The sequence below is a fragment of the Gadus macrocephalus genome, chromosome 10 (assembly GCF_031168955.1).
Source record: "Gadus macrocephalus chromosome 10, ASM3116895v1".
NCBI classification, from domain to species: domain Eukaryota; kingdom Metazoa; phylum Chordata; class Actinopteri; order Gadiformes; family Gadidae; genus Gadus; species Gadus macrocephalus.
Window position 1 is genome coordinate 18529269 of NC_082391.1, and position 21328 is coordinate 18550596.

At 44.1% G+C, this 21328-nt stretch overlaps 4 protein-coding genes across 6 annotated transcripts; 2 read left to right on the forward strand and 2 right to left on the reverse strand.

Annotated features, from left to right (window-relative positions):
* Window positions 1-69: 69 nt before the first annotated feature.
* Window positions 70-12959, forward strand: ints6l (integrator complex subunit 6 like). Of its 3 annotated transcripts, none has more exons than XM_060063546.1 (18): window positions 70-659; window positions 785-862; window positions 2875-3024; window positions 3488-3577; window positions 3994-4177; window positions 4877-5005; window positions 5362-5525; window positions 5852-6004; window positions 6464-6596; window positions 7077-7171; window positions 7311-7421; window positions 7868-8086; window positions 8187-8313; window positions 8620-8762; window positions 9166-9394; window positions 9823-10254; window positions 10389-10482; window positions 10752-12959. In XM_060063546.1, exons 1-18 carry the CDS (start codon window positions 459-461, stop codon window positions 10852-10854), a joined length of 2835 nt encoding a protein of 944 aa, XP_059919529.1. In that variant the 5' UTR covers window positions 70-458; the 3' UTR covers window positions 10855-12959. The 3 variants fall into 3 exon arrangements, with proteins under 3 accessions (XP_059919529.1, XP_059919530.1, XP_059919531.1); XM_060063547.1 differs by having other exon boundaries at window positions 75-659; window positions 2478-3024; XM_060063548.1 differs by having other exon boundaries at window positions 75-659; window positions 2788-3024.
* Window positions 12919-14986, reverse strand: mmgt1 (membrane magnesium transporter 1). The gene is made up of 4 exons (XM_060063666.1): window positions 14834-14986; window positions 14447-14499; window positions 14251-14354; window positions 12919-13864 (listed from the first exon to the last, which is right to left on the reverse strand). The coding sequence occupies exons 1-4, from the start codon at window positions 14910-14912 to the stop codon at window positions 13708-13710; spliced, it is 393 nt and encodes a 130-aa protein (XP_059919649.1). The 5' UTR covers window positions 14913-14986; the 3' UTR covers window positions 12919-13707.
* A 180-nt stretch (window positions 14987-15166) lies between these two features.
* Window positions 15167-16763, forward strand: pfdn6 (prefoldin subunit 6). The gene is made up of 4 exons (XM_060063667.1): window positions 15167-15367; window positions 15567-15637; window positions 15774-15898; window positions 16476-16763. Exons 1-4 carry the CDS (start codon window positions 15304-15306, stop codon window positions 16594-16596), a joined length of 381 nt encoding a protein of 126 aa, XP_059919650.1. The 5' UTR covers window positions 15167-15303; the 3' UTR covers window positions 16597-16763.
* Window positions 16764-18597: 1834 nt separating this feature from the next.
* On the reverse strand, window positions 18598-20315 carry her5 (hairy-related 5). Its single transcript, XM_060063658.1, has 3 exons — window positions 20081-20315; window positions 19860-19955; window positions 18598-19728 (listed from the first exon to the last, which is right to left on the reverse strand). Exons 1-3 carry the CDS (start codon window positions 20126-20128, stop codon window positions 19258-19260), a joined length of 615 nt encoding a protein of 204 aa, XP_059919641.1. The 5' UTR covers window positions 20129-20315; the 3' UTR covers window positions 18598-19257.
* Between the last annotated feature and the right edge of the window lie 1013 nt (window positions 20316-21328).

The window sequence follows — 21328 nt, forward strand, 5'->3', positions numbered from 1 at the left end:
AGGAGAAATAAAGAGAAGAAGCTGCGGTTTTTCATGTATGTGTTTTTTTCAGGCATTTATATAATGCGATCATCGTGTAATGTAACTCTAGAATTGACCAATCACGTGCTGGTTATATTATGCGCACGCAAGACGTACAATAGTAGAAGCGAAACAAAGTAGCTTTGGCGACTGCATAAACTCATCGTGTCTGTTAAGCGAGGAGTGGGAACTACAACGGAGGAGATAAGCGGTCTAGAGCTCATTACATATTTATACCCAGCAGGGCGTGGCTACGGTGAAGCGGTTCAGCCAATCCAGTTCGGCCGGTGGAATGGGGGCGTTCCGTTCCGCTGCGAGCAGAAGTTCAACAGCGAGCCCAGACAGTGCTGGGGAAAGGCAGATAGAGAGGGCAGCGGCGAGGGCTGGCTGTACGACCCTCTTTTGGGGGGTCCGATTATAACAAAAATATTACACACATGCTTGAACGCCCCAGCCGCATGATAGGCCATATGTGGATAATAATAGGTATTTTTAGAAAGCATATAGCTTCTGACTCTATATTTAAAATGCCTATTTTACTTTTCCTGTTAGACACGTCCGCGTCTATGAATCAGCGCACTTATTTGGGTACGACATATCTGGACATTGCTAAAGGCGCGGTTGAAATCTTTATGAAGGTAAAGGATTGATTTTACCCCCATTTTTTCAGCACGTACATTGCTGTGATGAGCGCGGGTTCCGCTGGGAGCGTTGGGTCAGTTAATATAATAATAATATGTATTATATGGTTTTCTGTTGACAGCTGCGTGCTCGAGACCCGGCTAGTAGGGGCGACAGGTACATGCTAGTTACATTCGATGATCCACCATACGGAGTAAAGGTAATTAGAAAATGGTACAATTTTTTATTCAATCACTCGAAGCTGTTGTCTGCCAATGAGACGTTACTGTCCATCTGAGTAGCGACGAGTGCAGGGTTGCTTCTCGATGGCGAAAACTGCATTTATTACTTTTATAACCGCATACCGGAGCAGCCGTACATCCGAACATCAGCGGACATTTTGCTTTTGTGTGGACTAAAGTCTCGGGCGTCGAGATGGAGGCGGAGAGATTTGTTATCTTTTCTGACGTCTCCCCCTTTTTTACATTAAATGGTCTGGATTGGTCGGGTAGCCCGCACATCATAATATACCCTCCCCTTGCATCCGTACGTCTGACCTCCACGCTTAACCATTGGCCAATCTGAAGAGTTGAATCACATGAGATACTTTAACGGATTCAATGGATGCCCCACTAGAATATTATTAATAATCTCATAGTATTAATTTCTAATAGTAATTGTTGTCATATAACATAACACCCATCACAAACCAACACCTGCACCCGCCCATCTCTCTCTCTCTCTCTCTCTCTCTCTCTCTCTCTCTCTCTCTCTCTCTCTCTCTCTCTCTCTCTCTCTCTCTCTCTCTCTCTCTCTCTCTCTCTCTCTCTCTCTCTCTCTCTCTCTCTCTCTCTCTCTCTCTCTCTCTCTCTCTCTCTCTCTATCCTTTGCCTCTCTTTCTCTCTCTCTCTCTCCATTCCCTCTACTCCCACCACAAGCATACACACGGCATTGCAAGGATTTCAATGAAATTATGTCATCACATAATAACAATTCATTGAATATTTTGGAACATGCCATGCTTCAAGCTGCAATTTCTAAGCCCAAATAAACCTAATCTATAAAGAGCATATAAATGGCTGAAATTCATACTCTTTACTCTCTTAACTCTTGGTAGATTTTGGCAGAACGTCACAGAGTCCTTCAAGGTTAGATCCTGTGAAATATATCAAGTGTAATGTGCATTACTCTTCCGTTGTCACAGAGGAGTATTTTATTTTGAAGGCAGCTTGATGTTCATTCCTCTTCACAGCATTTCTTCCATTTCACTCTCCAACACAGTTAACCATTCTCAAGTTATGTCTTACACATTATTAGTGAGGAGCCTTGATAGACATTTAACTTTAATCCGAAGCAACATTAACCATCAATAAGACATTTAGCATGTTTCTCAAATCAAATGTTTATATATATTTTTGTAAATTCAATTTACTTTCTTTCTATCAAATTAAATGTAAAATATAACTTGCATATAATCTGTCATATTTTTTAAGACAGCACTTTAACTACATTGTTTATTTTATTTTTTTACCCAGTGCTCTCACATTTCTCAACGTTCAACTAGTCAGCCTTGAGGTTTTTCTTGGATGAGCCATTTTACTTAGGTTCTGAATCATTGACAAAAGGAGTGTCTCAGGTAGTGATGGTCCTCACTTATTAACTTATCTAACCTGGCGTTGTAGCCACTTGCTCCTATGTGTATTCTTTATACTGAGCCCCCTTTCATTTATATTTTTGTTTGTAAATTAGCAATGTTTTATTGGGGGGCACTGTCATTACACACCACCTAACCTGCGGTAGACCCTCCTTCTTTCATTAGTATTCTCTCTTCGCAGGATGTCTGTCAATGCTTACAGGTCACTTTCAGGTCACGTAAGGTTAAGTATGGAGCTGCATTGGCAACTGGCCTGAGTAGGAAAAAGAGCCAATAGTCCTTCGGCTTTACCTATGCCTGTGTTGTGGTTTCTCACTTCTCCCTCCCTCTCATTTTTCAATTCCTATCATGTGTGTAATTAGATATTCTCCCCTGAAAAAAGCTCTGTGGTCTAGGCTATGGACATAGTAAGATGTTGGATAAGCTATTGGTGATATTGAAACCAAATGATTTATTAATCTATTCATCCCCCTCTGTGGTTTATTCCAAAGTGTTTGTGACTTGTGTGGAGACATGGACGTTCCCCCATGCGGTCACACCGTTAGACGACCCCCCCCTGTGCCTCCGTGTGTCTCCAGGCCGGCTGGAAGGAGAACCACGCCACCTTCATGAGCGAGCTGAAGAACCTGCAGGCGTCTGGCCTGACCACCCTGGGCCACGCTCTGCGCACCGCCTTCGACCTCCTCAACCTCAACCGCCTCGTCTCGGGCATCGACAACTACGGGCAGGTGTGAGACGCATTCAACACCGCCGCACAGCGTATGGCGTCGACCGTTTTCAAGTTTATTCCTCCTGAAACTATTGGCAAATATCAAAGGGATGAACATACCAAAGAATAGCTAGATAGTGAGTCAATAATTAGCGAATGGTAATGTGGTTGTTGTTTTTTCCGATAGCTAATGCTGCAAAACAAGCTTAACCAATCTCTCAGTGATTTCATTTGGACATAAACTCCATCTCCTCCTATCTATCATAGGCGTAAGCAACAATAATATAGACTGTCAAAAGATCTAGGCTATTTTATCAGGGTCGCTCAGATGTATGTGTGTATATGTATATAATTACATGTAATCACGTGTCTAATGTTTATTTTTTTTGTATGGGCCTGGATGGAATATAAAGTGGTTGAGCGGTAACCAGATATGTGACACATTTTATCACGGCTCTAACCCAACTGTCTCGTCCTCACAGGGTCGTAACCCGTTCTTCTTGGAGCCCTCTGTGATCATCACTATCACCGACGGCAACAAGCTGACTCACAGCTCTGGGGTTCCGGAAGAGGTGAGAACAACAACAGCAGAACGGCTGACACAATCCATTTTCACATTTATTAAACTGGCACAAATAATCCCTAAAAAAATATTAGAAAAATGGAAGGAATACCATTTATGTTTATATATATATGTTTATGTGTATGTATATTTATATATTATATACATATGTCTTTTTTTGATATAAGGGTCGACAATATGTATGACCACAATAATATTTGTTTTTTTTGTGTACTGCCTCACGATAGCAATGTGATCAGTAATACTATTGGATCAAAATGCCTCTTTTGGAATATTGGTAGATAAATTAACCAAAATTAAATTGTGCCTAAAAAGTATTTCCAAATGTCTTCCTCCCTCTCCCTCGCTCTCTACCTCCCTCCCTCTCTCTACCACTCTACCCTCCCTCGCTCGCTCGCGGCCCAGCTGCACCTGCCGCTGAACTCCCCCCTGCCGGGCAGTGAGCTGACGAAGGAGCCCTTCCGGTGGGACCAGCGGCTGTTCGCCCTGGTTCTGAGGCTCCCGGGGGCCGCCACGCCTGACAGCGAGCAGCTGGGCAGCGTCCCCACGGACGAGTCTGCCATCACGCAGATGTGTGAGGTCACCGGAGGTAAGGTTTCCTCTTCCTCTCTCTCTGAAGGTAGCGTCGCCAGTGTAGCAGAAGCACTCATCAGCACCAGTAATGACAGACTATTAGGCATTTCTGGTATGTAATTGTTTCATTTTGTTTTAGCAGATGCTTTTGTCTGGGAGAGAGGTTGGGAGAGAGGGGTTTGATGGCGGGGTTAGACATCTAGCTCTAGGTTAACTACAGGTATGCCTCAGCCATTGGGGAATGAATACACTGAACCTATTGGCTGGGTCGGCTTAGCTCAGGAGGTAGAGCAGTTGGAACTTGTAACTGAATGGTTGCTAGTTCGATCCCCGGCTCCTCCTAGCTGAGTGTCGATGTGTCCCTGAGCAAGACACTTAACCCTAACTGCTCCCGACGAGCTGGCTGTCGCCTTGCATGGTTGACTCTGCCGTCGGTGTGTCAATGTGTGTATTAACCGATGTAAGTCGCTTTGGATAAAAGCGTCTGCCAAATGCCCTAATTGTAATTGAGTCAAACACCCTAGCCACTAGACTACCCCAACATTTATAAGTCACAATATGCAGAATTAAAAAAAATCTCCAACAACTCAGAGTGACTGAGAAAATAGCGATTAAAAAAATGATAAGCCTCGATCCCAGAACAACCCAGACGTTAGGTTAACGCTAGGCCTTTTGGGTCTGAGCCTGTTGAGTCTGAGCCTGTGGCCTCTCGCAGGACGCTCCTACTGCGTGCGGACCCAGAGGATGTTGAACCAGTGTCTGGAGTCTCTGGTGCAGAAGGTCCAGAGCGGGGTGGTCATCAACTTTGAGAGGAGCGCCTGCGATCCGCCCGTAGCGGGGGAAGGTAGGTTCCACCAACCGGCCTTCAGCCCAGAATCCTTTCATTTAGAACCCTTCAGAATAAATTCAGAATACCGGACGTGTCTGAACCTGAATAAGGCGTTTATAAAGTTGGAAACCCGTCTAACACCTCATTCTATGGGTTTTAAAATATTATGACAGTTAGGTTGTATTGCCAAGAAGCTTGCCTAAGAAAACTGTTATTTCATTGGTGGCATGATAGTACTTGTTCTAAGAGTTGTAAAAACGTTTTTTTATCAAGGTATTGCTATACTTGTGAGGCTGTGTATGTCTGTGGACTTGTCAAACAATTTAGGGAATGTGAAAGTCTTGTCTTATTTCGAACTGTTTGCGTTACAGATGGCTCCGTAGAGTCAAGCCGATCTGTATCGTTATTCAACTCACAACCTTGGCACAGCTGCCACAAGCTCATCTACGTGCGCCCAAACCCCAAGACCGGACTGCCCGTGGGCCACTGGCCCATCCCAGAGTCCTTCTGGCCAGAACCCAACTCTCCAGCTCTGGTGAGAGATCGGGACATAGAGTTTGTCCATGCTCATTTAAACGATTAATCAATTAATCATTCATTCATCATCATCATCACAAATACTAAAGAATCATTACGATAATATAATATTTTGGTTATTTTATTGATCACATTTATATACAAAGTCAAAGCAAAACGGCGGTCATTTGCCGAATGTTATTATTGAAACACTTTTTATAGACTAAAACCATTGGAGTCATCTGAAACAAACGTTGTTTTTCGTTGCATCCAAAAGCCATATGATCCCATTCGATCCACACACTCTTAAATATATTGACACTCGTTCACCTGTGTGGGCCCCAGCCGCCCCGCTCTGCCCACCCCGTGGTGCGCTTCTCCTGTGCCGACTGTGAGCCCATGGTGATCGACAAGCTGCCCTTCGACAAGTACGAGCTGGAGCCCTCACCCCTCACGCAGTACGTGCTGGAGAGGAAGGCCCCGCACATGTGCTGGCAGGTAGGACCAGTGCTCGCCAACGGCCCCCACATGTTGGTCTGTCTCGCCGTACTGTTGTACAGCCATGTGTGGGATTTGACCTGGAGGTAGACTCCGAGTTGAAGCGGTCGGAACAGTTCCAGTGTCCTAAGCGTCTTAGAGTACCATATTAAGCGCTATATAAATTTAATTTATTGTTATTAATATGCTCGCCTTCAGTCACTGTTTTTATGTAAATAAATCAACGATATGTCTTTCTATGCGTTGTTTTAAAATGAAATCCAGAATGAAGAATACAAATGTAATCAGAATTCAATCAGAATTAAATCCAGTTATATTTCTAGCTTGTATTTGTAAGGGTCCACCCAGAGTTGGACTAGGGAACTCTTCATGCGCAGTCAGATACCCCATAGTATTCCCCTTTAGTGTTAGTGAGGTTACCTAAAAGCTAGACCCTGAGCTCCCCCCTTATGTCGCCAGGTGTTTGTCAGCAGCAGTGGGAAGCCCAGCGACCTGGGCCAACCCTTCGGCTACCTTAAGGCCAGCACCACGCTGACCTGCGTCAACCTCTTCGTCATGCCTTACAACTACCCAGTGCTTCTGCCCTTACTCGGTGAGCCTTCTCATACACTTGTTGTTAGTGCCTTGTGTTAAAGTGGCCATCTAAAAGATTTCATCTTTTGTTGTCTTTGGCGACATCTTTGGCTGCAAGTGGTCATCTTTCCCAGAGATATAAACCGTGTCGCCACCAACACCCCAGTTCGTAACATTCATAATTATGCAAATGCAAGGGCTTTCATTAGCCGGCCATGGGCTTGATCACCATTCTGTTACATGGCGCCACAAGCCAATCGTTCGGACACCAGTTTATATAGCAGGTGCCAAAAAACACGTGACACTTAACATGGTAGATGACATTTCACCAATCGAACATGTCACCAATCAGCATGAACCATGGTAGGCAGCGTCCCCACGTGGGGCTTTTCAAAACCTATTTTGTAAGGGTTAACCTCCCCTTTATTACATTGATACATCGGAAGGGATATCAACCTTGATGCCCTTCTCTCGTCCCCATGGCCTCTCTTCCTTGCAGATGACTTGTTCAAGGTACACAAGCTGAAACCCAATCTGAAGTGGCGCCAGGCGTTGGAGAGCTACCTGAAGACGATGCCTCCTTACTACCTCATGGTGGGTAACCCGACACGCCTTCTCACGTTGCTTTCACTTAGCACCTCGTGAACATGGATCATTATCAGGCCTGGGTTGGTCCCATTCTCACCGTCCCCCTCCTCTGCCTTGTGCTGGGTGTGTGTTTTGGGACTCACAGCCGCTGAAGAAGGCGTTAAGGATGATGGGGGTGCCCAACCTCATCGCCGACAACATGGACCGTGGTCTCAGCTACAGCGTTATCGCCTACCTGAAGAAACTCAGCCAACAGGTGATTCAGAGCAGCTCACTGGGGATCTTGGTGCAACCAATAATGTGTGTTCACAAATGTGTTATCATTACAAGGAATCGAGGTCTAAACATTGAACGATCTACTTGGGTGTGATATGAGCTTAATACGTTGAAGATTAGGTGATGATAGGGTTCTTCTCATGTGTACAGTACTCATCGTTGTGTTTTTGTGCTGCTGCTAATGTTTTTTTACCGTTATTTTCAAATTCTTTGCTATTTCTGCCCTAATTTATGACTCCTTTTAATGCATTTAATATTTCTCTATGACTACTATGTAGTTGTTGCTGCCCACTGTTCCACTGTTCAGAATGGCCCTTTGTTGTATTGCGCATATGATAAACACAACAACAGAACCCTTTAAAAGGAATTGAGGACGCCCTTTGAAAAACAGAAACCATTCATTCAACACTCTTGTCGACATCCCAGGCCAAGATGGAGTCGGAGCGTCTGATCGTGTCGGTGGGCCAGAAGGCCCCCCAGGAGACTGGGATGAAGGTCCGGAGCCTCTCCAGCTCGCTGTCCCTGGCCCACCACCGACGGGACTTCAAGCAGCTCCTCCAGGGCCTAGCCGGGGAGTCCCCCCTGCACCTGGCCGACGTCAACCTCAAAGAGTTCGCCGGCTTCCACATCGCGCTGCTTAACAAGGTAGCCCCCCACAGCTCCACTCGCCAAATGCCTGTGACGTGTGATTGGTTGAGCCTGTGAGGAGGAGTGTTTGATTGGCTTGTTTGGCGCCCGTCCATAGAGTCTGAAGCCTCAGTCGTACAGGAACGCATACGACATCCCGAGGAGGAATCTGTTGGACCAGCTGAGCAGAATGCGCTCCAATTTGCTCCGGAGTACGCAGAAGCTGATCAGAGGTCAAGACGAAGGTGGATCTTTTAATCATTATGGGAAAGGGAAATTGAGGATTTGATTCTCAATCGGAGTTTAATGGCACAGGTGTAGTGTCGATATCGATAGCAAGAATTCCAACCTTGGATACCTTTCAAAACCTTTCATAGCTTCCACCTGAAACTAAAATGTGTTGACTGTGACTGGGTTATGATAAAAAAAAAAAAAGTCCAAGTACAGACCTCTGATCCCCGATGACATTTATTTCGAATGATGTTGATGTGACGGCAAATGCACGTTCAAATCCTCATTCCCTCCTCCCGTTCGCTTCTGGCCCTCTTAAGATTATCTGCACAGTATCCCCGTGGCTCAGATGGGGAACTACCAGGAATACCTGAAGATGATGCCGTCGCCGCTGAGAGAGATGGACCCCGACCAGCCCAAGCGCCTGCACACGTTCGGCAATCCCTTCAAACAGGACAAGAAGGTACATGATGGGGGGGACAGGATACTATGATGGTGGGACGGGGACCTTTTTGCTCCCAGTCTACCCGTACCCGCATCGTAGAGAAAGACTGTCGGGGAGCCAGTCCTCCAACACAGTGGTTCTCAAACTTTTTATACCGCGTACTACCTCAGAAAATATACAATATAACAAATAACAGTAGCGTAGGCCTGCCCTATTGAGCTACACACAGTTCACGCAGGAGGCATATTTATTCCTTTAACTTATTTTAAACCCCATTTGAATGATCTCATGGTCTAAAGTAACTTATAACTTAAAAAAGAACTTTTTTTTTGTTTTGGAGATACCTCTGTGTACCACTCAATTGCGCGGGCCTACCCCAGTTGGAGACCCAGTCCTCTAACAGGTCCTCTCTTTTCCTCAGGGCATGATGATCGATGAGGCGGATGAGTTTGTGGTCGGCCCGCAGAGCAAGAAGAGGGCGGGCTCAGGAGACCTCAGCTCCGGCGTGGCGCTCAAGAAGAGGCGCAGCGTGTCCCCGTTGCTGCGGCGACCGCAGACTCCGCCCCCCGTTGCCAACCACGTGGCGGGAAAGCCCTTGCCAGGGGTTCTGTCACCGCAGAGCCCAGCCAAGCTCCTCCCCCAACACAAAGGTAGGCGGAGCCAGGGAGCAGGGTTTGGTTTGGGACAAGCAGAAGCCATTCCCTCGTTTTGTATGATTTAATAATAACCAAATATATTGAACAAAAAACCTATCTTATTTCATGTCTGGCTAAACAATACAATGAATCCAACATGAATTAAACCCCTCAGTGATTAATGTTGCATTTGTTATATCATGGATATAAGAATGGGAACATTAATTCATAACAATGCTTTATTTTTCAATTGATATTTGTTGGTACAGTATCCCACTAGATTCAACATAACACTAGCATCAATGTCTCACTAGGAGCCTCAACACACGGTATCAGTTGGATCCACACAAACCCTTTAATGACCCTGCCTCCTCTTCCTCCTCCTCCTCCTCCTCTTCCTCTTCCTCCTCCTCCTCCTCCTCCTCCTCCTCCTCTCGGAGCAGATGGCTCCGGCGTGGGGCTCCCTGAGAGCAACGGGGAGGGGGCCGCCCTGCTGCCCGAGCTGGCGCTCTCCTGGCCCAGCGAGGGTGACGGACTGTCAGGGAGCCCCGCCGTCCTGCCCCAGGAGGGGGGGGGCGGGCCTGGGGCCAGGCCCAGACCGGCACACCCTCCAGGGGGGACGGACGAGGCCGTGCAGGAGGACAAGGACCCTGCGGAGGAGGAGGAGGAAGAGGAGGAGGAGGAGGAGAGTAATGGCGGTCTGGTGGAGGAGAAGCAGAGCTGCGACGCGCTGAGTCCGCCGGGTCACGACGGACAGTCGGAGGGCCCCGGAGGGGACGCTGCGGTTCTGGAGACGATAATCATCCCCCCGCTGGACTGCAGCCAGGCCGAGCTACGGACACGGGTCGTCAAGGAGGTCCGGAAACCTGGGCGCAGTGAGTGAAGTATACACACGGGCCCTGGGTTGAGGATTCAACATGAGGATGTTTTTATTGATTTTTTTTTCCATCTCTTTCGGTCCTGCCCTTACATCGCCCTCTGCCGTCTGTCTCTGTGCTTCCTCCTCAAGACTTTGAAGCAATACTCAGACTCCTGGAGGAAGTGAGGGGGCCGGTGCATGTCCAGAAGTACCTGATCCACCATGCCATCAAAGAGGCTGCAAGGTGAGAGAACCACACCCCCGACTACCTTAAAGAGAGAGAGAGAGAGAGAGAGAGAGAGAGAGAGAGAGAGAGAGAGAGAGAGAGAGAGAGAGAGAGAGAGAGAGAGAGAGAGAGAGAGAGAGAGAGAGAGAGAGAGAGAGAGAGAGAGAGAGAGAGAGAGAGAGAGAGAGAGGGGGAGGGGGAGGGGGGGGGAGAGAGAGAGAGAGAGAGAGAGAGAGAGAGACGGTCTTCTAGGTTAAACCCTAAAGCATTTGTTCTTCTCCCTCTAGGTTCAAGAAGCGTGTGTTGATCCAGCAGCTGGAAGACACCCTGGTGGAGATGGACGAGAAGCAGGCGGCAGGCCAACAGCTCCACAACGACCACGGCAGATAGTGAAGAGACCGTGGAAATAACTGGCATCTGCCAATAACAACACATGGGAGGCTCAAGTTGGGCAGGTGGTGGCGATGGGGCGGGGGGGGTATATGAAGGGGATGATGATTAGCTAGGCTAGTGGTTCCCTTCTGTACACCAACCCCCTCCACCCAGGCCATTACATCACTTCCTGTCCGAGGTGGAGGTTAAGGGGTTTAAGCCTGGAGGCTGGGACTGGATCCTCTGAGGATAAATCAGAGAGATGATAATCCTCTTCAAGCCATAGACTTCCATATGGCTCCCATCCCAGGTCTGCGGAGCACACATTTCTGCCATCACGCACACACACACACATACCACCACTCCATCCTAAAAGGAAGCAGACCCAGCTGCTGTCAGCTAACAGTGGCTGGGGAGATTGTTTAATGGCTGCTACCTGCACCATCCCCAATCACTCCTCTGGGTCAAGGGGTTCAAGGCAGCTCCTTAGTATTACTATACTTATAATTATTAGAAACTAATAATAGGGTATCTGTTCAGCTGGTCTGATGTGTTAGCACTGTATTTACAGCCATATAGACTGTAATTATACTTCCTACTAAAGGTATAAAAAGAAAAAAACGACAATGCACTAATGAAGAGTTTGGGCTCACATGAGAAATCTGGTCTACCTCAAACTGTTGGCATGATATCCACATTCAGAAAGACCGGGGTTGGATGGCTGGACACCAAAACTCCACAATTTGGAGGTTAGATATGGGACTGGCCGACGTGACAGACCAACCATAGTGCAGTCGCTTCCACGGTTTATCAACCAACTGTCAGTGGTGTCCAAACTTCAACAACAGCAATAATTGTCTTGTTATTTTTTTCAATACAAACTTGTGACGGTGAGGATGCCAATGTGGTACAGATTCTTCAACACCCCCGTAAACCGACTCCTCTGTCTTACACAATCAGTGGCCAAAGCACTCGTTGGACTCCGTACACAAGCAGCGCTGTGTAATCCTGACATCTGCCACAACACCTGTTCTTGACCTTGCACAGCTGCACTCTGCTGCATTTTAAGCTCTACTGCATTGATGAAGTATAGCATTTTGTTTGGTTCGGTTCCTATTATACATATATATATATATATATATATATATATATACATACATATATATATACATACATATATATATATATAAAATGTAAGCTACTTTTTAATGTTCATACAAAGTATAGAATATTTTTGGGAATCCCATTGCAGAGCATTAAAGTATTTTGAAAGAAAAGATGGATAAATATGGATGGTTTTGTGATCTTACGTTTTTTAATAACAAAAGAAAATACATACATGGGCAGAATGTTGTGCATTGCTGTATATTATAACAAGACACTCTCTATTGCCTAAAGAAATGTATCATTTGCATACACAATGAGAACCTTTTCTTTGCCAATCAAATCTTGCTATGGAATCAAATTACAATATAAATTATGGGGGGATAAAAGTTTTTTACTTTGTAGTTCTCAATAAGTATACAAGCTGTCGTGAACAGGAGGTACTTTGGAAGTCAAAGACCCATACAACCAACTTCACCATGCAAATTCACTATATTGTATATAAAAAACCTTAGTTATCTAAATTAAATTATACAAAAGAGAATAGCAGTTGAGATGGCCAAAGCTGCCCACTGTCTGCGGTTCTCCCATGTCCATGCAAGTGGACATTGCACTATATTAATGGTATATCAATCACTGTTGGATGTCTGACTGGCTCAACTACCCCAGATATACATTATCTCAAATCATATCCCCATGACAAGTATTGGTAATACTGGGTTTAAGATGGAACCACTTCCATCCAGCAACAAACAAACCCAGTTGGAGTGGAGGTCAAGGTCCACATGCACGTTGTTTTTCAACAAAATCATAACTAGGATCTAGAAAATGTAATCAAGACAGTCAGCAATCAGTCCCAAACCATGTGAGGAGAATCTAAAAGTTAAACCGTTCTTTACATTTATACAGCTGGTGGCAAAACTCCTTTGGTTAGAAAAAGAGTGATCACTGTTATCAGAATAAAAAACTGATCCAAAATCAAGGAAAATACTGACATTTTTAAAATCAGTCTGCTTTTATTAAATTAAAAAGTCTTAAATCTTAACAAATATGAAGGGAAACCCTTACGAACAAATTATTACTTTTTCTAATCGGGGTTCACACACTCATTTCAGCAACTGTGACACCACTTTCCTCAGCTTAATATTCCCCTATCTTGCCTTGTTCGGGCACCGATAGACCTCATGGACCAAGCCTTTCAGTGCATACACAATTAACAAATTAGACTCAGACAGTCCACAGGAAATTATTATGGTATTCTCTCAAAAGTCAAGTGTCCATTGTTAGATCTTACAACTCTGTTAACAATAAATAAATAAAAATATAAACTGCGGCGGCTTGGACATAGGCAACGGTTCATGAGACATGCCTTGCCCCTCATTCCAACAATGGATATCAATAAGGTTTCTGCTCAGAAGGGACAGGATCAATAGCCCGGTTTCTGCTCAAAAGGGACAAGAAAAAAATGAAAGGGGCAGGCGTCTCCAAATATTAAGACTCCAAAGCAGTTATGATGACTACAAAACAAATCTGCCTGACAACAAAATGGAAAGGTTGGCACAATCTGTTAAATATAGTAATGATGAGTTTCATGGAGAGAGAGAGACAGAAAGAGACAGAAAGTCAGAGAGATGCATGGACAGCCAGCATATTAGTTTATGTACAAGACCAATTAAAGAGGGGGGGGTATTAATTCTCACTTTGCCTTTTGATCTAGACAAAAAGCAAACTCATCTGGGCACAGAAGAGGACGACATGAGGCCAGTGTCATTGAAAATTTTCCAGCTTGCGTAGTCGTAGTGGGTTCGGAAGAGCCTGTTGGTTGCGGGCGGAAGAAGCCTCCTGCTCAGGGGTGCGGAACAGTACTCTCCCCCGGTGGTTGAAAAGGTAGAAGGACGGGTGGTTCCGGAGCGTGTCAAATGTTCTAGAAGAGGATATAGGGTTAGGCCTAACACGTTGAACAGAAATGCAGGATCTTCTGATATGAATGCAATGCATTCATGCCACTAAATATCAAATGCATTTGAAATCCTGGCAGCTTATTTTGTGGAGGGGGGGGGGTTAAAACACCCTCACCCCTACCAGACTATACGGTTTGCGTAGAAACCAAGTAAGAAAATGTGTTATTAGTGATGTGAAATGGGTTCTCGGACAGTTTTTTCCTCTAATGGTCTTTATGGAGTATTAAATAGCATCAACATAGTTCAAAATGATTAAGTGGGGTAGATCATGGTATATTTTACAGGTGTAAATATTGTAATACAGTCCTTATACATCAGAGATTGCTTCGGTGGGATGATGAAAGCATACCTATTTTTCAACTCTGAAGAGGCGTCCATTTCTCTGAACTCGCCAGCAATATGGACAATACCATAACAGGTCATGACAAACGACAATAACGTCTGAAGAACAATCTGCGAAAGACGAGGAACGAAGTTCAGACGATTTGTAGAACAAGGATATCATTTTTGGTAGATCCTGTAATATAGGAGTAAAAATAACCTACATCTATTGGTAACATTTCATTCTCCTTCTCTGTGAGGCGCATGTATGATCGGTCTGAAATAAAGAAGAAAATGTTAGATAACAGATCAGCGACACACGACTTAGACAAAATAAAACAGGTGCGTGTGGGGCAATACATTGATAAACGGCCGTTACGGCCATTACATACAGAATTGTAATTCGGCGATGTCAACGATTCAGCGGAGTCTCAAAGCCATTGATTCAGAATTCAGCTAAACTGCGCTAGCCGCTACTTAGCCTTCAGCCCACAGGCCGCAGTTTGCACTGTGGCTGGATAATTTATAACAGGATGCTTGTTCAAACGACGGCATCGGATTTTTTATAATCACAACAATATCATGGTCAACATGCTACCATCGAGACTTACGCTGTGCTGCTGAGAAAGCTGCATGAGCTAAGGCAAAAAGTCCAACGCCGACAATCCCTTTCCAAAACGAGGACGCCATTTTCAACTCAGGGTGATGAGGAGGACTGAACTGGCGTCGCAAAGTAATGTCGTCAGAACCGCTGCAGTGGCGCTCAGTTGTGTCTACAGAATATTATGGATGCCGATGAGATCAGGTGTACACATAAACACGGTAAAATTGAGTAAATAAAATCGATTTGGTGTTTGTCCTATTATTATTAATTTAAAATATGTGATTCAGTAAATATGTATTAATTTGATAAACGGAACCTGCACATTGTATTTTATTTTGAAGTCTGGTCTCATATCCGGTCGAACCACTCCTCTTTCCTGTTAGCTCAAACTATAGCTAGGCACTTGTTTAGTGAAATTTGGCTAATCTTTTCGTTTAATTGACTCATTGGTCGGGTTTAAGTAACCATTTTATAAATATGGCGGAAGCACTTCAGAAGAAATTGCAATCGGAGTTGGAGAAATACAAACAGATGCAGAAAGGTGAATGCTAGGATTCGAATCTACTCTGCATCTTGGGCCAATTTCTGCCATGCTGTGTCAAGCTCGCACAATATAGCTGTTTTTGAAATTAAATAGCAAGCGTTTTCTGTTTAATGCAAGTATTTTGGCATTTGTACGCATACAACTGTTATAAACAAATGTATACTATAATGATCATAACCATGCCCTTCTTATGCAGATGTCAGTAAAAGCATGTCAGCCCGACAGAAGCTAGAGGCACAGTTGACAGAGAACAACATTGTCAAAGAGGTATTGTTCTGGATATTTGGGTCGTTGCTGCGTTCTCATCATTATTATACAATAACATATCTCCCAACTTAAAATGCAGTTCACTAACGAGCTACAACAAATATATTAACTGGTGCTCTTATGACTTTTGTTTTAGGAGCTGGACCTAATGGAGAGTTCAAACACAGTATATAAGCTTATTGGCCCGGTACTGGTGAAGCAAGACTTGGAGGAGGCGAAGGCAACTGTAGCAAAAAGGCTAGAATATATTAATGGAGAGATGTGAGTTGTGTTTACTAGTTATCATCATACAATTCCACCACAATATGAACTAACTAGTGTATATATTGTTAATATACTACCACTGACGGGTGTACATGGGTAATGGTTAGTGAATAATCTGCATTCACAATATTGCACTTCGTATTGAATTGAACTGTGATCATGTGCATGCCTTTGTACAGGTAGTTATGATCCACACAATAGTTTAATGCTTGCACAGTGATGCAAGTCTTGCAAAAAAAAATTATATTAAACATTTCATTTAATAATCATTTTACAGGCAGGAATCAAATGTAGAAAAAATGCCAAACTATAAACACCAAGATATTTAATAAACCAGTACCGAAACATTGCAACACATATGAATATGTCATCACAGATTCCTGAGAAACCCAAATATAAACATAAAAAAAATAAATAATCAAAGTGGACCCATATAGAACATAAATACTGCTACCCTGAGCGATGTTTAGATCACTGCATGTTCTCCGGAAGTTTAATACAATAATACCCTTAACATAGACAGTAAATTCCCTTATTTATTAATAAAAACCTTTCATGCTTCTCTTTTTTATAGTCAAAGATATGAAGCACTGTTGAAGGAAATGGAGAAGAAGTCTGAGCAGCACCGGGAGGTTCTGTCCAGTCTACAGCAGGAGTATCAGAAAGCCACGGGTCGGGCGGTGGCCAAAGTCTGAGCACAGAGCGGTCATCTGAACCACTGCATGCACTCTCACCCTCGGATGAAACTCTTATGTTTGGTCTTAATGGTTAAAGGTTAAAGATGGAGGAATGTTGCAATGTATTTGCAGCAGTAAGGAGTATTTGTTTTTTTTTGTTCTAATAAACATCGTTGTCAAAACAGCTTTATATTCCTGACTATTACGTTTTCTGTGTGAACGGATGGCAGATTAAACATGAAACGGTAACGCAGTCCAAGGGCGGGTTGCGCATATTTTGTTCTACACACCTCTGCACTAAGCTTTCGTGGAAAGTCCCACGTTTTATTGGAAGAGGGGAAAGGAGCACACAGACTGCTCAGCATCTCAAAGGGGATGGGGTGGGACACCTCGGCCGAGTGAAGCGAATCATTTGTTTAATTATAGGGGTTAGGCGAGCAGCCCACCGGAGCAGATGTCGACCTCTGGTAGAGCGCGCACTGGTATGCAGGCGGACCGCAAGCTCAAAGCGCGTAAATTGACTGGGCATTGTTTCCTATGAATTGCAATTGGTATCCAGCGTCGTCAAGTCAAACCCCCATGATCAACCTCCAGCTGAGGATTTAAGTCAAAGGAAGCCGTACATATTGCCATGCAACAAAAAACGCATCTGAATTCACTTTCCATCAACGAACGCATTTAAGTGGTAGGTTAACGATGCATAGACCCTTTCGATTACATGCTACATGGTTTTAGAATACGTTTTCGTTTATATATATCAAGGCATTGGACCAGTTTGGCCCTATTAAACCTTTTCCCAATAAAATAAAAGTCCGTGCTTAGATGGGCTTTTATTTTATTCTGCAGCTGTCCAAACTAAAAATGTCGATGTGCCAAACCCTCCCCTCTCCCCAAGACGTGCTCCCCCAGCTCCTAACTTGGGTGTGGGGTTTGCATCTGGCGCGTGGGTCAAGCGGCCTATTAGCACCCTAAGTGCGATTTGGGTAGTGTGTTGTTTTATGGGCTCCAAGCCCGGCGCGTGTCCAACGGGATGGCCTTGCTTATGCTCTTGCGACTTTTTTTGCAAAAGTCTACAGAAGTCCTACTATCAAAAGTGCATCATATGCAATTCTTTCCTCAAAGGCCTACCGGTATTATGCTATAATTAATAGGCTATATGTTTTGATAACCATGCAGGCTTTGCACGCGCAAATTTCCCCGGAGAAAATTCCTTTTCAATTAAATGTGGCTTCGAACACAACTGTTTTGTTATTGAAGTCAACAAGGTCGAATTTAATCCACATCATTCACAGTTAAAGGCAGTGGGGCTCTGTTTGTGGAGGGAGGATATTAACATCAGGTAGGGCAATGCACATTGTTCTAGACCTGTTGCGTAAAAACTGCGTCGACCTGCTTGCGCCCCGTGAGATATTGATTCCAAGGAGGCTGAAGCGATGGTCTACTTCACACTACACAATGCGTAGTAATCTTCATCCGGTGATTGCGGTTCATCCTGACGATTGTCATCCTTTGCACCCTGAGTGGCCTGTATAGCTTTTCCACATTGCATATAGTGAAGTGCAAAATGTCATTGTTAGGATCGTTTGGTAAGATGGCTCTTGCATCGCCATTTATTGTGGTCTCTTGGATGTTCATATTCTCATTGTGGTAACACGATGGCGACATTTAGGATGATAATCTAAACCTATTAGGCTTAGTAAAGTCACGTCTGGATGGAATACCATTGCGTATAGGTTTTCTTTTTTGTAGCTATATCTCTTTTATTTGCACAATGAAATAATGCAGTACATGATGTTCAGAACATACAAGAAACCAGCATTATTGTGAGTTTATAGAAACTACAAAGGCAATTGAAAAGATGCTCCATCAGGCTGGCCCTCAATCTGTCATTAAAATAATAGGGAGAATCTCTGTTCATGGAAAGATGTACATGTGCCTGGCGGCTAAAGGTCATTGGGTTGCCTACAATATAAAAGGCATATGCATGGCAAATATCGACAAACGACGATGACTACAGAATTGAAAATGAACAGGATTTATTTCCTCTTGCAATGGATTCAGCCTGTAGATTGGAAACAGTTCTTCAAAACAGTCTGGACGATAAACACCTCTATGTACGCTTTTAAACCTTTGAAACGGCAATTTAGATCGTAGGAGCTGTTCCTCATATTGCATTAGCATTTCAATGCACATTTGGAATGTGTCCAATCAGGACATAAGTATCCGAAAACGGCAGCATTGAACCCCATTCACCCTTTAAGTGTGCTGACTCTTTAACACTTTAACAACGCAGGTCTGCAAACAGGAAAATAAGTTTATTGAAAGAAAAAAAAAATCCATTGGACAGGGGTCGGAGCATAGCCCTAAATATAAACGAAAAAGGACCATCTCGTGTAGAAATTTCATAAACGATTCTACAGCCAACGGTCAAAAACATTGAACTGCAGGGTTCGACCAAAAAATTGGAAAGAATAGAAAAGCAGGCCTATACAAAAAATAAACTATCTTTGGATGAGACAATAGACCCCACTCAGAGGGGTAGATTATTTCCACAGGAAGAAAAAATACTGTACACAATCCTCGGTAAAGCTCTACACGAGTATACATATTTACAATTGCACCCATTGCGACAATCCACGATTGCGCACCGACTGGAGCGGCAAAAACGTGCGGGGGCCATCACTGCGGCCAGGGCCTCCACACGGGGTCAACGGCAACGCACTTTTGTTCGGATGAAAAACGCTTGGTAGTGTGGTGGGCCTCGTTCTGGTCCAGATTTTTGGATCGGTGAGCGGCCAGCAGAGAAGACAGAGTCAGGTCTCCAACATAAGTGTTGTGGATGGGCGCAGAATTGTCCTTGCAGGAGATAGATGCCCGGGGGCTTGGGGAACCTTCGCGGGGGGTTCCAGTGGCTCTCTCCTCGTTCTCCATCGGCTTGCTCTTCGTGGAAATAAACTCACCGACCCTCAGTAAACACGACCGCATCCCCTCGCTGTACGGATGCCGTCGTTTACATGGAGGACTCGAACCCTCCTCCGTGGGGTCCCTGGAGAGCTTCCTCTTCACCGAGTAGGACTCAATCTCCAACTTGATGAAATCCACCACACTTTCCAGGATCTCTGCTTTTTCCACCTTTGGGTTGTTTAGTTTCTGAATGATGTACAAATGCAACGTTTGAGTTAATTATGTAATTCATTAGCAAAACTACTGATAGGTTAAATTGAAATAAAAACACCCATTATGTATCAGCACAACAACTGGAATTAACCAACAAAGCCTACCTCATTGCAAGTGTTTTCAAGCAGCAGGAGTCGTAACGTTTCCAGACTGTTGTTAATTCGATCACGGCGTCTTTTCTCCATCTCTGATTTGGGAATCTGCAAATAAAATTAATTATCATAATAGTTTACAAAAAAATGTTGTACAGACAACCAAATCACATTGTTTGTTTAGATTACAATCCTAATACTCCATTTTACAATTTTCGTTTTAAAGTAATTACCCGTCTGCAGTCCATGTGGCTGTGGTACTCGGTAGTGATGGTTTCCATTGTAAAATTGGCTTACCGGCCGCTTATCTCCACCTTGTTATCTGCACAAGAATGAATGTCCACCTTCCAGCATTAAATGAGTACGCAGACAGCCACGCCCCCAGTTGATAGGCCAGGCTAAAGATCCACCCCGCACATTAAGGGATGCAAATTATGCTCTGTATGTGGAGCACAACTATACGCTACAACCTCCCTGATTCTTCAACCTCTAACGGTAATGCTGGCACTTTAGATTTCGACCATAGGGCATTATCGTCACGGCTGGAAAATAGGGTTGCTGTCAAATCGTGTGCTTTGATCAATCTATCGAAAGGGAAATATTAGGTTAAAGGACATATATAGGGTCTAAAATGCCAGAGGGGGGGGGGGGGGGGGGGGGGGGGGCAATGGTATTCAATTATCTAAGTTGGAAATACTTTGCAAGCAAATAATCACATAAGAATAGCGACACCTCCACATTTTTCTTCTAGAGATACTTTAATGTTGATTAATATCCATTTCATCATCTGGCCTTTAACTATGTAGAGTTCAGCTTTTGTGTAGCGCATGGCTATACAATTTTATTTGTACACAATCACAAACTAAAAGCAAGTGAGAAATATTATATTTTACTGCCAAATGTCATAGAAATCAACAGAACCTGTCAATATACCGTTCGGTCTCAGAGAAGGTTTGAAACTGAAAGTAAAATGCGTTTCGTTTGGCAAAGAGGACTGGGTGTTTTTTTTTGCCATTAATATTGTAAAACATATAAGTAGACTTGCTATTGAGTCCCTCTGCCTCCAATAGGCTATGAATACTATAATTAAGCAGCCTTGACCCATGCTATTGGCATGCTTTTGTTTCGACACTTTTTCAGACTCCGATAATAAAATTAATTCCTTTACTCTCCCTGACTTTTCTATGGGCCTGTCAGTAACATATGCATACAATATACACAACATAAGGGGCCTGGGCAACACGAACTCTTGTATTTGGTCTAGAAGACCAATTGTTGACATAAACTCAAACGTACCTTTGGGCAAACAAGACAATCACACCCTCTTCGGCGCGCGGAGCGTGCCAAATTGTGCGCCCGTTGCCAACCTGCCGCGTGCATTCGCACCTTGACGAAGCGTGAAAAGCAGTAAAGAACTGTGTAGGAATAGTCGTAAATGTTGTTTTTAATTTTTTACTTTTATCAAGGTGAAACATGTTCAG

Bases quoted from the DNA above. Each gene is read 5' to 3' on its own strand.
- ints6l (XM_060063546.1), top strand. From the start codon at position 459: ATGCTTGAACGCCCCAGCCGCATGATAGGCCATATGTGGATAATAATA. The intron at 5,006-5,361 runs GTAGGTTCCACC...TTTGCGTTACAG, and splicing joins TCCGCCCGTAGCGGGGGAAG to ATGGCTCCGTAGAGTCAAGC. The intron at 10,255-10,388 runs GTGAGTGAAGTA...TTCCTCCTCAAG, and splicing joins GGTCCGGAAACCTGGGCGCA to ACTTTGAAGCAATACTCAGA.
- mmgt1 (XM_060063666.1), bottom strand. From the start codon at position 14,912: ATGGCGTCCTCGTTTTGGAAAGGGATTGTCGGCGTTGGACTTTTTGCC. The intron at 14,500-14,833 runs GTAAGTCTCGAT...TCTTTATTTCAG, and splicing joins AGCTTTCTCAGCAGCACAGC to ACCGATCATACATGCGCCTC. The intron at 14,355-14,446 runs GTAGGTTATTTT...CGTCTTTCGCAG, and splicing joins ATGAAATGTTACCAATAGAT to ATTGTTCTTCAGACGTTATT.
- pfdn6 (XM_060063667.1), top strand. From the start codon at position 15,304: ATGGCGGAAGCACTTCAGAAGAAATTGCAATCGGAGTTGGAGAAATAC. The intron at 15,368-15,566 runs GTGAATGCTAGG...CTTCTTATGCAG, and splicing joins ATACAAACAGATGCAGAAAG to ATGTCAGTAAAAGCATGTCA. The intron at 15,899-16,475 runs GTGAGTTGTGTT...TCTTTTTTATAG, and splicing joins GAATATATTAATGGAGAGAT to TCAAAGATATGAAGCACTGT.
- her5 (XM_060063658.1), bottom strand. From the start codon at position 20,128: ATGGAAACCATCACTACCGAGTACCACAGCCACATGGACTGCAGACGG. The intron at 19,956-20,080 runs GTAATTACTTTA...TTTTATTTGCAG, and splicing joins GCCACATGGACTGCAGACGG to ATTCCCAAATCAGAGATGGA. The intron at 19,729-19,859 runs GTAGGCTTTGTT...TACATCATTCAG, and splicing joins TTGAAAACACTTGCAATGAG to AAACTAAACAACCCAAAGGT.